The sequence below is a fragment of the Anas platyrhynchos genome, chromosome 6 (assembly GCF_047663525.1).
Source record: "Anas platyrhynchos isolate ZD024472 breed Pekin duck chromosome 6, IASCAAS_PekinDuck_T2T, whole genome shotgun sequence".
Lineage (NCBI taxonomy): Eukaryota > Metazoa > Chordata > Aves > Anseriformes > Anatidae > Anas > Anas platyrhynchos.
In genome coordinates this window covers 5,148,770-5,164,480 of record NC_092592.1, presented here as the reverse complement: position 1 = coordinate 5,164,480, position 15,711 = coordinate 5,148,770, and the positions used below count along the sequence as shown (strand labels likewise).

The 15,711-nt window shown below is 39.0% G+C and overlaps 1 protein-coding gene across 17 annotated transcripts in view; it reads left to right on the top strand.

The window, feature by feature from the left end:
- Positions 1-15,711, top strand: part of PCDH15 (protocadherin related 15) — an 805,380-nt gene that overhangs the window by 698,218 nt on the left and 91,451 nt on the right. For all 17 annotated transcript variants that reach the window (XM_072040299.1, XM_072040297.1, XM_072040296.1 and 14 more), the window contains 3 exons: positions 449-565; positions 12,275-12,415; positions 14,524-14,636. In XM_072040299.1, coding sequence (XP_071896400.1) covers positions 449-565; positions 12,275-12,415; positions 14,524-14,636 — 371 coding nt within the window. The remainder of the gene's footprint in view (positions 1-448; positions 566-12,274; positions 12,416-14,523; positions 14,637-15,711) is intronic.

Genomic DNA, 15,711 nt, shown 5'->3' with positions numbered 1-15,711 from the left:
TGCAGAATAGCATATTAGTGAAGTGTTGATATTAATCTGATGTTATGTTTTCCCCTCATTTATTGCATATTAGAGGTAACGCACGCTGTCAAGCAACAGCAAGCTCATTCATTTTAGAAAATTAGCAAAGCCACGTTGTGGCCCACTGCTTGAGAAACAGCTGTCATGGAAATCTCTGCTTTGTTTACTTGTGAGACTGTGTTTTTCTGCAGAATTCCCTTCTGTTGATCTGTCTCATATGAATATGTTGTTTTGAAACATTGGCATCTTCCCCTTCTGTGCTAGTTTTGTTTGCTGGTAATGGAATTGAGAGCCAAGAGGGACTCTGAAAGGCAAATAGGTTTCCTAATTAAGAGGGAGTGATTGGGTAGAATTTGAAAGATCGGTTGTGAATGTCTCTATACTTTTGTTTAAACTTCAGCACTAAACTCTTAATTATGTTTTGCAGGATATGAACGATTACTCGCCGGTATTTAGCAAAAAGCTCTACAGGGGAATGGTTGCTCCTGATGCAGTCAAGGGCACCGTTATCACTACCGTTTCAGCTGAGGATCAAGATCCTCCGGTAAGCAAAAAGGTTCTATTAATATTCTGCACCCAAGAGGGAGAAATCTTTAACCCTCATAAGCGACCTAACTCTCTCAACAACAAAGGTGATTATTATGAGTTTCACAGAGCAGTAACTCATACATTTTTTGTCAGCCTTTTTGGACAGAGGCTGCATGTAAAACAATGGTTTCTGAAGCTGGCACATCAGTGATACGGCTCCTTTCTGTCAGGAAGAGGTTTGAAAACCACTTCATTCAACTTCCCAGTGTCAGATGAATTACAGGAATAGGAAAGAATGGAAGTCATGGCTGTCTTTCGTACAGTTGTGCAGCTTAACAGGGAAATAAAATGCAGCTTTTTAAGATTGTTACCTTCTTGATTTGCAGTCATTGTGCATTCCTAGTCTGAGACATCATAGGGTCATGGGGAACTCACAGCCCACCAGCTGGCCTTATTGGATATGTAGTATTTGAACAGACTGCTGGTGTTTTGGGGATAAAGTTTATTTTTGCCACTGACTTTTATCACTGTTCCCTAGTGAAGCACTCAATTGACAGAACTGAACACATATTTTTGACTTGTTAGCTATTCTGAAGGGTAATATCAATTTTTGTAATCAGGGGTTGATGAACATTGGTGACCAGATGATACACTGAGGACAAGAAAAGCCCAAAATGTTCTGCCAGCCAGGTTTAATTTTTAATTGTTAGTGTTTGGCATATTAAGGAGAGTAATCCTCAGGGACAAGTGTTCAGAGTGAATGTGCCATGCACATTAAAAGATGATGGCAGTGCTTTGACACAAATCAATTGTAGCTTAGCTAAGTATGTTTCGTAGTACTTTATTTGCCACTCAAGGACAGAAATGCTGAAGCAGTGTTTCTGTAAGGACAGTCCTGCTATCCTTTTGTAAAAAGTCCTAACACAATGGTAAGTAAATTCACTGCAGGTGGTGTCTGTCAGCTGCATATTACAGAAGCTGGAGATATTATAGTAGTTAACACTTGCTGAAGATCTGGACTATTGTTTGTCTAAAATACATATGAGAATAAGTTATCAACATGTAGGTCACAAATAGCAATTGTTATCAATAAATAGTTTTGCAGTGTACTTGAGGAATGCAGCAGCAGAGGACATACATGTTATTTCAGCAGTAGATGGAGAGCTGTGTCTTAAATGACCAGTGTTGGGCAATTTCCAGGGGAATATTAACAGAAGGAAGCATTCATTTCTCCATGGAAGTAGTCTTCCAGGCCATGATGCTGCTGTGAAGGTGACAAAACTCAGCACCCGTGAAGATGATGGACATGCATGATGAAGCTGGGGTTTTGAGGATCTTAGTTTTGCTTTAGGCACTGCAGTTGCACCCACATCACCCAGTTCCATTTTGGACTGCAACCGTTATGCATAAGCAAAGGGAAGTATCTCTAGTAGCCTTGTAGAAATCTAAAGGTAGAAATCCCCACTCTAGATATTCGCAGTTTTTAGTAAGTGTTCATATTTTTGTGGATTTTGTACAATCTTGCTGCACCTTTTCCTCCCTTTTTGCTCTGTGGAACTACAGTACTTTTGTCTCATTTTTTTCACTGTTCTTTGGGGATCTCCAGGCCAAGGTGTCCACCATCATCTTAGTCATTGTTTAAAACTGAAACTTGCAGTGAAAATTAGAGTTGATGGCTCAGATTTTATTTGCTGGGAAATAATTTTAAATTGATTTAAGATAATATCCTGTAACTATGTGATCTAAACTAAACTTTGATTTGACTTTCTGAATGTTTGTTTTTTTGTTTTTTTTTTTGTCTGTCACATTTCGTATATGTCTTATTCTTCCATATATTTGGTGCAGTGACATGGGTGCAGAGTTTCTGTGTGGCAGTAGAAGCCAGCAAGGTTTATGCTTACACTATGTAGCACAAAAGTATTACCTTATTTTGCCAACATTTCTTCCTGAATAATAATGCACTCTGTTACCATAGTACTACTATCAAATTAGTAAACTATGCTTTCATAAACTTGGGTCTGTATTGCATTTAGTGTTTCAGGGAGTTCAGCAGATGGGTGTTAGCTGGAGAAAATTCTCTGTTGCTCTCCCTAGGAATGAGTTGGAAACCAGGCAGGTAGAAAACTTCATTTTTGTTGAAAAGCTCTCATCCTCAGCAGTTAGCAGTAACAGGAAACACTGCCCATATCACAAGTGGAGCTGCTTTAGAGTGATCTACCAGTGGAGAGGGGGGAAAACTTGCTTTCCATGAGTGTTGAAAGTGCAATTTATTTATTTATTTATATTTTGACAGTCAAAATCAGCCAGGGATAAAGTTTTAAATTCATCAGTAACACTTCTATAGACCTGCCTCTTCCTGTAGCATCAGTACGCATTTATCCTAGCAGATTATCTCACTGACCTTTGAGAAAAGCATGCAGAAAAGGATGCTAAGGATCAGTGAAATACATGTACGACAAAAATCAGAATTTCTCTTTCATGGAATTAGTGGAAATTTCAACACAAATGCGTTATTGGGATATATATTTTAAAATATATATTATATTATAAAACTATATTTTATATATTAATTGTTGCTAGAGAATCAGTTTTTAACATATTTTTTTTTAATGCAGATTTTATTTAATATTATCTTTTGCCTTACAATAAGTTTATTTTGGTCTTCATGAAGGATTTGCCCATTCTGATATAATCTGCATTTTGTGATTCCCCAGGTTAATGTGTCTATACATTAAAGAATAAGATATCACCAAAACAGTTGATGAAACAAAACAGTCTCTAACTGATTAATAATGCATTTGTAACCTTTCTTAGTTCTGTGGAATCTGCATTTTATAATGCAAAGTTATGTCACTTTCTCATCTAAAAAACAAACAAACAAAAAAAATAATCCTACTAGCCCATCAAACTGTCAGCAGATTTTTTTTTACTTAGAATTATCTTTAGCCCTTTATCCTTCTGCAGTCTGTCCATTTCTAACATTTCTATCACTGTCAGATGGACAGATAAAAGTAGAAATTGATCATGAGTAAGCTTCCCTACTCTTACAGTGGGTAATAATGGCCCTCGTTAGGTAGCATGGGACTGGGAGAGTATAAAACCAGACTAAAGCACTTATGTCTCCCAAATTCCTTTCTTGTGATTTCCTCATGTCTTTATATGGATTTATTTTTTTCTGATTTTGAATGTTTTGTATTTGAAAGATGTGAGGATTGCTTGTATTTCTATAGAGAAATTGATGCACATACATGAGAGAAATCAAAATCACTGAGTGCTGGATCCTGCTTATTACCATTATAATAGGCATAAATGCAGGTAACAATGTGAAGATTTTGAAGTCTTCAAAATCAACTGTGGCATTGAAATTGTTTAATTTTCTTAATTGAAGCATACAAACCAGATGCCTATAACATTAAGCCACCAGTAGAATGCAAGTGTTGATAATAGGATTGGTTTGGTCACAACAAACATCGATTTCTGATTACTACTACTAAGTGCTCATTTAATACAAAAATCACCTGTGCTAGATTCAAATGCTCCCAAGTAGAAACCTCATTATGTTTTCATTTTAACCTTTGGATTTCAAAGTGATCAAAGAACTTTTGGCCTGAAGGCATGAGGTATCTCTGATAGTTATTCCTTCAGTGCCCTAGTGAAATGTCAATTAAAACATACAAACCAGTGCTTTTCTCTACAGGACAGAATAGGATTTGAAAGGTTTTCTTGAGCAAATGTCAGTTTCAGTTCTAAGAGTTTTCTCCTTTCTTTCCTTTTCCAGTTTGAATTCACTTTGTGTGTGTGACAACTGAGAATATAAACTATTTTTAAGAAGTTACTTTTCATACTTGCATTAAAAATCCTTAATTTGAATTACCACTCTGGTCATTGAAATCTGGTGCGTTTGGTTTCACATACATTTCAGGAAGCATGTTAGGTCAACTTACGTCCTTTTGTTTGTTGGAATGGTCTATAGTATATTTTTCTCTGGTTTTAAACAGTTTTACGGTATGTGATCTTTCAAGTTACTTCATACATCCTACTGTTGCTCACGCTGTGTTTCCCAGACCAGCTTTCCTCGAATTGTTGACACATGTACAGGTAAAGGGTAACAAAATGCATAAGGAAACAAAAGCAGGCCAAGGGAGGCAAAGGGAGCTGTGGTAGTAGAGCAGAGCCCTGGTGGCATGACTGCTAAGGAGAAGCTTGAGTACATCTTCAGTTCTTTCTAAATAACTGGTAAACCTTGCTAAAATACAAATCTTGAACTTTAAAACACTTTTAGACCACTCGCAGGAAGCTGTCCTCTTTGTGTGAGGGCTAACTGTGAAGAACCAGATGGGGGAAGCATCCCAGCCTCTGTGTAAAGGGTTGGAGGGGGTGACACAAAGGTGTCAGGACAGAGCAGTCAGTTGTGTGCAGGGTTTCCCTCGTGTCATCTTGAGCTTCCCTTCCAGAACGGTTGTCCATCTGGAACTAAAGGACTAAGAGACACGATTTTTCCACTGTTAAACTGTGTGCTTTGTTTCCTGCAAGAACTCCCTTGACTATTAGAATTTAACTTCCCAACCGAATCCTGTTTTGAAAACAGTGATCTGACCAAAGAATGAAGTCAAAAGCGAGTAACAGTGCAAGCAGGTATCCTTTGAGGTCCATAACTATTCGTGTAGCTGGAAAACACAGACGTGTAACATGTATACTGGGTGTGCCAAATAAATGTTTCATGAAACTAAAGTAGATATGATAATATCCTATAGAAAAAAAAAAATATCTCTAAAATAGGGAATGAAAATAAAACCAAGATCTAAGGCCACCAGTGGAAAGAAAAAAAAAAGCCTGGAGTTACAGGCATAGTTGAGCATAAAAGAGAAGTAAGAGTCTAAGGCTGCAAGGTAATAAAGAAAAGTCCATCAATGGGGACAGAAAGGAGTAATTGAGTCCTTGTACAGAGGATAATCAGACATTTGCTTTGGGGCATGTTAGTGCGGACTAAGGGGTGGTGAGAGAGAAGGATGCCCAGTTACTGGATTTTCTGAGACAGCTCCTCACGCTTAGCCACTGTTATATTTAATCAAATTTAGAGTTCTGAACTAGCATCTGTATGCCCTGCTTTGCTTTAGATAACACAAATGTACACAGCTTTGGTTTCACCCAGAGATGTTTTCCAGTCTTTTTAGTGAGAGATACCTGCAGACCCCAAGGCGTAGATGAAGCCGGTGTCTGACTCTCTCATCAACACTTCTGAATTTTATCAGCACAGTCGTTAGTATCCTGAGCTAGCAAACATCTGTTCTTTGGGCAGGTAGATGACCTTTTATAGCTGGTGAGATCTGAAGCGTACATCAGGGCTGTAACAGATGCATGAAGCCCTCTATCCTACGTCGCTCAATGCTATCAGATGCTGGAGAGTCCTCAGAACTGCTTTCAGTTCCCCTGTTTGTAATAATACTTCTGCTCTAAGTGCTCAGTCTGAGAGCTTATCTCTCAAGGAACGATAAGTGGCCAGCACAAGACACAGCTTCTTCAAATGCTTCAGGGGTGGTAGCCAAAAATGTGTGGAATTGGTGTCTAGACAACGCTTGGGCCATCTGGGTGAGTCACGCTTGGCAGCTGAACAGAGGCACGGCTGAAACTGCTTTTAAACAGCCTCCCTCTTACTTCTCTTCCTTCCTTCCACGTTGGGTTTTGATGTGACTTAAGCCAAAAATAAATGCTAGGCCATACTGTACATCGTCACAGGGTATCTTCATTTCCTACACACACTAATGAATAGTCTGACTTAAAATGGCATGGGGCAATCTGTTCAGGAGCAGGAGAGGGGAAAGCAAAAAGGACTTGGCTCCGTGGAATGACAGCAGAGCAGTGGCTTGCCTTAAAACTTTAGGGGTTAAACCTGATTGAGTGGGAAGGTTTTGGTGATGAGAAAGGTCTATAAAGTTATGTGTAGTTATGTACCAAACTTTTTTTTTTTTTTTTTTTAAGGAGATAATTGCACATGGAGGGATTTGAATGTTGGTTGCATTAAGCTTGTCCTTTTTGTTTGTCAAAGGCACTACATCCTATACAGATGGCCGTGCACATACTGAAGTTAGATCATCCCTGGGGAGAAAAAAAAGAGTTTTATTCATTGTGATTAGTTTATGCTTTATTGAAGTGATATGGTGATGAAAGATGCCAGATGATTATAATCATTTTCTCAAGGAGCTTAACTCTACAAATATTGCGAAAGGAGAGCAGCTTGAGCTATGTGATGGGTGCTTGGTTTAATTATCAGGAGTTGAATATTTCCAGGACTGATATATCACGAGGTGCATGCTTTTCCTCTATAGGCTTTTTTTTACATGAGCCATCACTGTAAAAGCTGGAATATTTCTTTCATGGGCAATTCGCCCGCGTATTCTGATTTTGTTGATTTGAAATGTCAATAGAAACAGATGCAGAGTGCTAATTTCAATGACCAGTCAGCTTCCAGAGCTCCAGAACATCCAGTATAATGGTTCATCCAGTCTCATAACACCTTGTAAAGTTTGTGATCAGTGGAGCTATTTTGTCAGATTGAGAGTAATTGTCCTTATTGTTTTACAGCACCCACTGAAAGTGTGATGCTAACAGATACTTAATTAGAGATTTAACAGATACTTAATTAGAGATAAAAACATTTTCGTATAGTCCAGGGCTTGATCTTTTATAAACTATTACTGTTGAATATCATAGTGTCTGCTGGAGATTAGCATAAGGGAAACATACTGAAAAATCAGTAAGCTCTTAAAGGAATTTTATCTTGTGGCTTTAAAAATTTATACTCATTTTGTGTTCAGCTTGTTATTAAGTCAGAATTTACAGAATTAATCCAGATTTGCATACTCCTTCATTAAATTATATACTAAAGAATAAAATAATTCAAATTTTAGAGCTTATATAAAATTATAAAATGGTAATGACTGGTAAATGAGAGAGTAAATACATGTGAGTACACTGTTAACAATCCATAGTTGGTAGGAGACCCTTCAAAGTCAATTGCTCGCCTTGTGGACTGGCCCATCTTTAATGGTAACTGTCCCGTGTTGGTTTGTTATAAAGAACACTTGCAGCCATCGGTACATTTTGTCTTTAGCATCACTTTCCTTTTTTTTTTTCACAGAACTAACTTTACAAAATTTGCCTTAGTGAACTCCTTATGTTGTAAATCATTCAGATTTCTGTTGAAATCTCTGAATGAAAATGAATGGAGACCATTCATTTAACCTTACTTGCTTCACATTTTATCCACAGTAGCTGTAGAAGTATTCTGACTTCAGTCAGAAAGTGGCATTGAGTACAAAGCGACTTGATGAATAAGTTTGCCTTTATCTTTTACACTAGTATTCCATCCAAGTATTTGGGTAAAATCCCAGTCATATACACAGATGCACATCTGGGATCTTCATGAATAGAGTGCAGATGGAAGTGAAATGCTCTTTTTTCCTCACTTTTCTGGGCTCCATCTTTCTGGTTTTGTACCTCGGTTACCCTTTCGCATGGTGGGAGTAAGGATTCCAATTTCCTTTTGAATTGCTTTCAGAAATACCAGTGAATACATAAAGAAGACGTTACTGTTACTATACTCATGCCATTTCCATGGATCTATTGCATTACAATTCCTCTGCAACCTCTTTGTGCCTGTTGAGAGCTATCTTGGTAGTGCACATGTGTACTCTGCATGGCCTCTTTGTCCAGGATCTCCACATGCAGCCTGATCATCTAATGTAAATGCTGGGGATGTTTTCTTGCCATACCCATGGAGTTTCCCCAGAGAAAATGGAAACGTGAGGAATTATGCAGCAATAATATTGTAATTGGAGCTGGATGAGTTTTGGTATTAGTCTTGGTCTTTTAGGATAAAAGTTCTGGTTTAAGAGAATGAGTGTGGTTCCTACCAGCTAAAATCCTTTCTTTATGGTTTAGTTGAGAGTATAATTTATTTGGCAATATAATCTTATATTTGAGTTTTGCTGTAGACATAGGCATGTATCTAAATTAATTTTAAAAAGAAATGAAAGATGATTAATACTTGAGATAATTGAAACTTGCTTCTAAATGGATTTCCCTGGAAAATTTCTCATGAGATTTTTCTAATTACATTTGTGCCAAAATATAGTAAATAAAAAATAAATCCCCATTTTGTTATTTTCAGAAATGACAGGAGAAAAGTGTACTTGATAGTCATATCAGGAGCAATAACCTGATGAGATTTTTCTTTATTTAATAACAAATTACCTACTGTGTGCATGTTTAATGATAATGATAGCTTCTAGTCTTACAAGCAAATGTGAGGACCATTACTCTGTAGCCAAACAGAGTGGATCTTAGCAGGTAATTTCCTCTTAATTGTGTAATGGTGAAGAAGAACATCAGGACAAAAGTTGTATAATCATCTGTTATGCTATGATCTCTGAAATTTCTCATGTTTTCAAGGATTTTCACATGTATAATGTGCATGGTCGTGTAAAATACTTTTAACAAGTAACATGGTTTTCATAAATTGCTCCACGGAACACCAGAGCACATCTGGTAGACCCAATTCTGCAGGCCTGCCAGTGGCACAGGAACATTGGACTTGATATTACACCCAGCCTGGGCCAGGCTGCATGACATGATACAGGGAATATATTGTCAAGAACAGCAAAGCTCTTTTATACCACAGTATTGAATACAGATGAAAATTACCAGTTCTCTATTAATGAAACTGTTGGCTTTGGATGTTTTGTCTGTCTAAATGCAATGTAAAGATCAAAACCAAGTCTGAGGTCCAGGCTCAGAGGAGTTTATCAACCGCAGTCATACCAACAGTAGGACCTGAGTTTCAATGTGCTTCTCTGATGAATCAGTAGATTTTTGTGAAGTGTCCCAGCTGCTTACATATCCAGGTAACACAGACAGATAAATAGTTATTCAGAAATCAGTGTGCAAAATAAATACATATATATACACACACAACACACACATGCACAAAAAACCTTTCTTTGCTCTAAACACATTGTTGGATGCCTTTTCTTCTATTTAGCACGTAGTTTTTACTCTTAGTGGCTTCCAGTGCTTTAGAAAACTGCTACTTTGTCACCTTTTAAACTTTGAAAACACGCAAATTACTAGTGAAATAATATCAATACTGGTGAAGGGGCACTTGCTGAGAATGAAAGTAGTCTGTTAAAATTCAGGTGTCTCCCAGCCATCCTCTGTAGCCTGTGGGTGGTGCAGCCCATCTCAGGGGCTTTAGAGAGGCAGATATAACCTCCCAAGAGGTTAGGTGACACTTGTCAGTATCTGCCCCTCTGAAGTCGGATGTGTGCCAGGCACCATCCTGCTGATACCAGAGACGTTCCTCCAGGGGTGTGTGGGAACGTGGTTGTTGCAGCAGAGCCAGTGCCTCACCACCCTCTCAGTGAAGAACTTCCTCCTAACCTAGATCTCCCCTCTTAGTTTAAAGCCATTCCCCCTTGTCCTGCCCAAGCAAAAAGTCACTCTCCAACTTTTTTATAAGCCCCCTTCAGGTATTGAGAAGCTGCAATGAGGATACCCCAGAGCCTTCTCTTCTTCAGCCTGAACGCCCCAACTCCCTCAGCCTGCCTTTACAGCAGAAGTGCTACAGCCCTCTGATCCATCCTTGTGCCTTCCTCTGACCTGCTCAAGAAGGGGAATAGTGTGACTGTGGAGATCCCAGGGACAAGACTTGTCACCTGGTTTGTTTTTTTAGGGACTTGGTAGGTCACTCAAGGCTGCACAGGCTGCCAGAGCATTCCTGTCTCTCCGATGTGTCAGCCAGCTGCCTTGTAAGCTGTACTTACAGGCACGGTTATTTCGTGTGCTAAAGGTCCTTGGGAAGGTGACAGCTGGAATGAGATCACTGGAAATGTGATGGATACATCAAGAAACTTCATTGTTCAGAATAAGTGTTAATTATTCAGACATCTAGTGTTAAAATAGTTAAATCAGGTAAATAGCCTCCTATTAGCAAACATTGAATTACTGATCTGAAAAACTCATCTATTATACCCTTCTGGCAATGCATCTTCTGATTCCCTTTTTAATTTTGGTATTCTTGAGTGTGTATGGATGCAGACAGTTTGTGAGACATGCACAGATGCACAGGCTGCCTGTGCTTGTTCTTGTCATTAAAAATGGGGATTGAACAGTTTGTTCAGGCTACTTAAAATCCATTTGCAGAAGAGCTTTTTCTGTTACCAGTGCTAGGACAAATGCCTTCTCCTTAATTGTTTTCTGAGGTTGTGCTTAGAACTAGCAGTGATGGCTAATGGTGAGAGGCAGAAGTCCTCTGTTCGAGGTGGCAGGGGCCGCAGTGTCCTAGCTGTTGGAGGTGAGAATTTGGAGAGGTTCTTCGACACTCAGCTTTGGTGAATCAAGTCAAACCTACAGATATTGCTGGTTGCCGTGGACATGAGACAGTCCGTTCAGGCTGTGGCTGGTTTACCCAAGCAACCTGGTGCTCTTCGCATTTTGTCTCCTCTCAAAAAAAAGTTAGTGAATGTCATGTAGGCTGGAGTGTCCTGTGTTCACAACTGTAGTCTGATTTTTCAGAAATACAACATGTGAATCTTCCCACCTTCAGTAACAAGACTCCCAACTTTCAGGACAAGCTAAATAGTGTTTACTTTTTTAAAATATTCAGAGTTTCCTGAGCTAGCACAAAAGGAGACTTTTAAATTCAGCTGTCAAAATACTGTTGAAAAGTATGTTAACTAACTTTAAGTGGTGTCCTTCTTCTGTTATTACAAAAATAAATCATCAAACAGATCACCACTTCTGTCTATATGTATATATCTTCTTCAACCTAAAGATTTTATTTTTTTTAGTTTGCTTCTTTCCAAACCTCTGATGATTTTTCTTAGAGGATCTGTCAAATGTTTCTAAGATATTTTGTAGGAGGCATGTCGTACTGGGATGTTAACTTCCCCTGCAGCAGCCCATATGGTGCTGTGCTCTGCACTTGTAGCTGGAACAGCAGTGGTATCACACCAGTGTTGTGTCTGCTGCTGAGCAGTGCTGGCACAGCATCAGGACTTTCTCTAACCCTCCTAGGGGGTGGGCAAAAAAGTGAGAAAAGAAACATCACCAGGGCAGCTGACCTAAACCAACCAAAGGGATATTCCATACCATGTGGTGTCACACTCAGCAATGAAAGGTGGAAACTGGAAGAAGAGGGGAGGGGTGGGCTCTCGTTGTGAAAACATCGGTCCTCCCAAACACTGGCTACATGCGTTGAGGCCCTGCTCCAAGGACATGGTCAAGCATCGCTCATTTATGGGACGTAGAGAGCAATTTCTTTCCTCTGCACTTCCACATAGCCTTTACTTGTTTTGTTTGTTTGTTTGTTTCCCTTTTCCCCTTTCCCTTTTTTCCCTTTAGTTAAATTGTTTAATTAATAATAATCTTTCTTTAATAATTATTTTTCTCCTTTAATTAAATTATCCTTATCTCAACCCGTGAGTTGTTCTTTCCTTCACTTCTTCCCCTCCTCTTCTTAGGAGGGGGAGTGAGAGAGTGGTTGTGGTGTTCAGCTGCCTAGCAAGGTAAAACCACCACAGATGCTCAGTAACAATCCCAGTTCTGAGGAAGACAAGCTGCAAGTTCTGATGGTCTGCTGAGAGATGTTGCATTTTAAGTCTTTAATAACTTAAAGAGGTGAGTAAAAAGAAAATAATACAACATTTGCTTTATTTCTGACTTCCAGGGCACACCAGCAAGTCGAGTCCGATACAAAGTAGATGTCGTCCAGTTCCCTTACAGTGCCAGCATTTTTGATGTGGAGGAGACTTCAGGGCGTGTAGTAACTCGGGTAAACCTAAATGAAGAGCCAAGTACGGTGTTTAAGGTAAAACCCATATGTCTGTGTATTATCAGTAAAAATGCAAGTAACATTTAGTAGCACTCCTACATGTGTGTCTCTCTTATGCTTTATATTTCATAAAAAGATGTGAAATTCTTATTTTGTTTGTTTCTTAATTTCTTCTTGTTACATGTTTCCTGGCCTTTTTCATGTCAGAAAGATCTTGCATGGATATGATTGCTACTCTTATGCTGGGGGAAAAAATGGGAAGCAGCTGAAGGAAACCTGCTTTTGGAAGTTAACATAGCTAATGTTTTAGTTTTCAACAGAGCTGTCAGCATAGCAATTTTAGGGGGGAAAAAAAAAGTAAGGATGGTAATATATCTTGTAGAGAAAGTTACTGCACAGTTTGGGTAGTTGGGGACTTGAGTTCACAAGTGCTGTAATGTGAAAACACGAGCTTTAAGGAGACAAATTACTGTTGTGTTGTTACTGGTACTGAAGAGTCTCAAGTGTAGTTAATCTGGAATAAGGTATGATTTCAATCAAAATCAAAGAAACAGGTCTCCCTTCTAAAATCCATGAATGGAGGAGGTAGTTGAAAGTTGGAGCTTGTCAGTAAACAAATTTTTTTAAAAAGTGTCTTACAATACATGGAGGTTTATACACGTATGTAATTTTCCTACATGGAAGATGCCAACCATGTGTCTTCATTCAGGTGTGTTTCGTTTCTTCTTGCCCTTCAGTTATTTTTTTCTGAATTGAGAGTCAAAAAGAGGTTTATTTTCATACTTATCAGTTATAAGGAAGTAAAGTTGTCCACCATTTTCCACTTTTTGAGAGTCATGTCAACCAGTATGATGAGCTTGAGTAGCATTGAAATACTATCTCTTTTAGGAACTTGGGGCACTGCTAATTTATTTCCAATTTCTAATTGATGTAGTGAAACTCAGGGATGGGGGGGGCGGAGGGGGAGAAGAGAATTATTTATTAACCAGAGTGAAGCTTTTCAAAGTAATTCCTTTGTGTGGCTGTTTTCTGAGGCTCTGATACATTACGTGCTGGTGACAGGCACATGGACACGGCATGTTTCTATATGAAAACTGCTCTGTAGTAGGGCAGACCAATGGTAAATTTAGCAGTGCTGCATTTCAGAAAATACGGATGCTTAGTAAAGGAACAGAGAAAAGAAGACATGAACTTCTTCTGCTGTGACTTCAGAAATCACAGATGTGGGGACTTCCTGAGTTGGTGCTTGCTTGCAGATCTCCTGAAATAAGGACAAATGTAGGGAAAGAAAAACCTAGCAAACTGTCCGTTAGTCCATCTTCAGTGGGCTGGTCTCATCCTTTTGCTGAATTTCATCTGAAAGCTCAAAGCAGGTGAATTTATCTGTCCCAGCAGAGAAGCGTAGATAAATAGACTGAGTAAATAATAATGTGAATAACCAAAGATTAGATACACAAGAGATTTATAAAGGCTGCCTTTGGTGAGGATCTGGTTTTGTCCATGATTTAGCATCTGGAGGATCTCTTGTCAGAGTTCTTTTGTTGTCAATTGGGGATAGAACATGTTTCTTTCATTGTTGTTTTGTTATTTGACCTCAGTTTTAAATATTAATGTCTGTCAGCACCAGCGTATTATCCAGCACTTTTTTCATTTGTTTTTTGGGGGAGTTGCAGGTATTTTTCTGATAATAAGTGCTCTGGTGCTTAAATATAGAGCTGAACTATACCTTTTAAAAAGTTATAATGGATTCTGGAGCTTTGGGTAAGGACAGTCTTTGATAAGATGCGAAGGGAATCCCATGAAAAATGTAAGTTATATTCTTGAAACCGCCAGCATTTTTTGGCGATGTATTTGTAGAAAGCAATGGAATTACAGTTCTATTTTACTGTGTTTCTGTAAATTTTCTGGCATATGGTTTGACCTGCAGATGGCTGTCACCCTTTTCTTCTGCTTTGTTCTTATACTTTTCTTTCTTTTCTTTCACTGCAAATCATACAAAAGTATGATGAAAATGAAAAGAATGAAAAGAAAATTAAAAGAAAATCTCATCTGACTTGTTAGACCCTGAAAATACAAAAAGCACTATTTTAAGTCAACATAATGCTCTCACCTCTACTAAAAATGATTTTCTGTACTACTTACAGCTAGTGGTCATTGCATATGATGATGGAGATCCTGTGAAGTCCAACACCACTACCGTAGAAATTGCTGTACTGCAGCCTTCAGTAATTCCTCGATTTACGCAGGATGAATACAGGTAAAGCATTTATGCATTCACATAACAACTGTTATTTTTTAAGTTGAAATAAATTCCTCTTTGAATGCCATTCTGATGCATGTTGGTTATGAAAAGACAGTGTGGAAGCACTTCCTCTGCAAATACCTCAACTTCTCTTCCTTCCGTTGTTCGCTTTGACACACAGAAGGAAATAAGTCACAAAAATAAGGTTTGAACCAGTGCACCAAAAATGTTATGTGCTTAGAGCTGATAACATATTTACTGATGTTAACACTTCTTTAGGAAACAGAATTTGATGCTACTGTAAGGAAAGAGACAACGCTTGAGTTCCCCAGAAGCACAACTGTGTGAAATTGCTTGCAGGACTTTTTTGCAGCAGTCCAATTTGACAAAGCAGCAAAATATTTCAGAGTTGCTTCTTCCTCTTAACCACATTTTTTTTTGGCAGCCAGCCATTCCCTGATCTTACCAGATAGTGCTGCAATTTTACCATCCTAATAGGTTGTCTCCAACTGAAAAGTTGAGGGCTGTGGTTGAGAACAGTGAGGAGAGATTTGTTATAATTTCTCCTCTTAGAATCATAGAATCATAGAATATCCTGAGTTGGAAGGGACCCTTAAGGATCATCAAGTCCAACTCTTGACACCGCACAGGTCTACCCAAGTTCAGACCATGTGACTAAGTGCACAGTCCAATCTCTTCTTAAATTCAGTCAGGCTCGGTGCAGTGACCACTTCCCTGGGGAGCCTGTTCCAGTGTGCAACCACTCTCTCTGTGAAGAACCCTTTCCTGATGTCCAGCCTAAACTTCCCCTGCCTCAGCTTAACTCCATTCCCGCGGGTCCTGTCGCTGGTGTTAATGGAGAAAAGGTCTCCTGCCTCTCGACACCCCCTTACGAGGAAGTTGTAGACTGCGATGAGGTCTCCCCTCAGCCTCCTCTTCTCCAGGCTGAACAGGCCCAGTGCCCTCAGCCGTTCCTCGTACGTCTTCCCCTCCAGGCCTTTCACCATCTTCGTAGCCCTCCTCTGGACACTCTCCAACAGTTTCATGTCCTTTTTATACTGTGGTGCCCAGAACTGCACACAGTACTCGA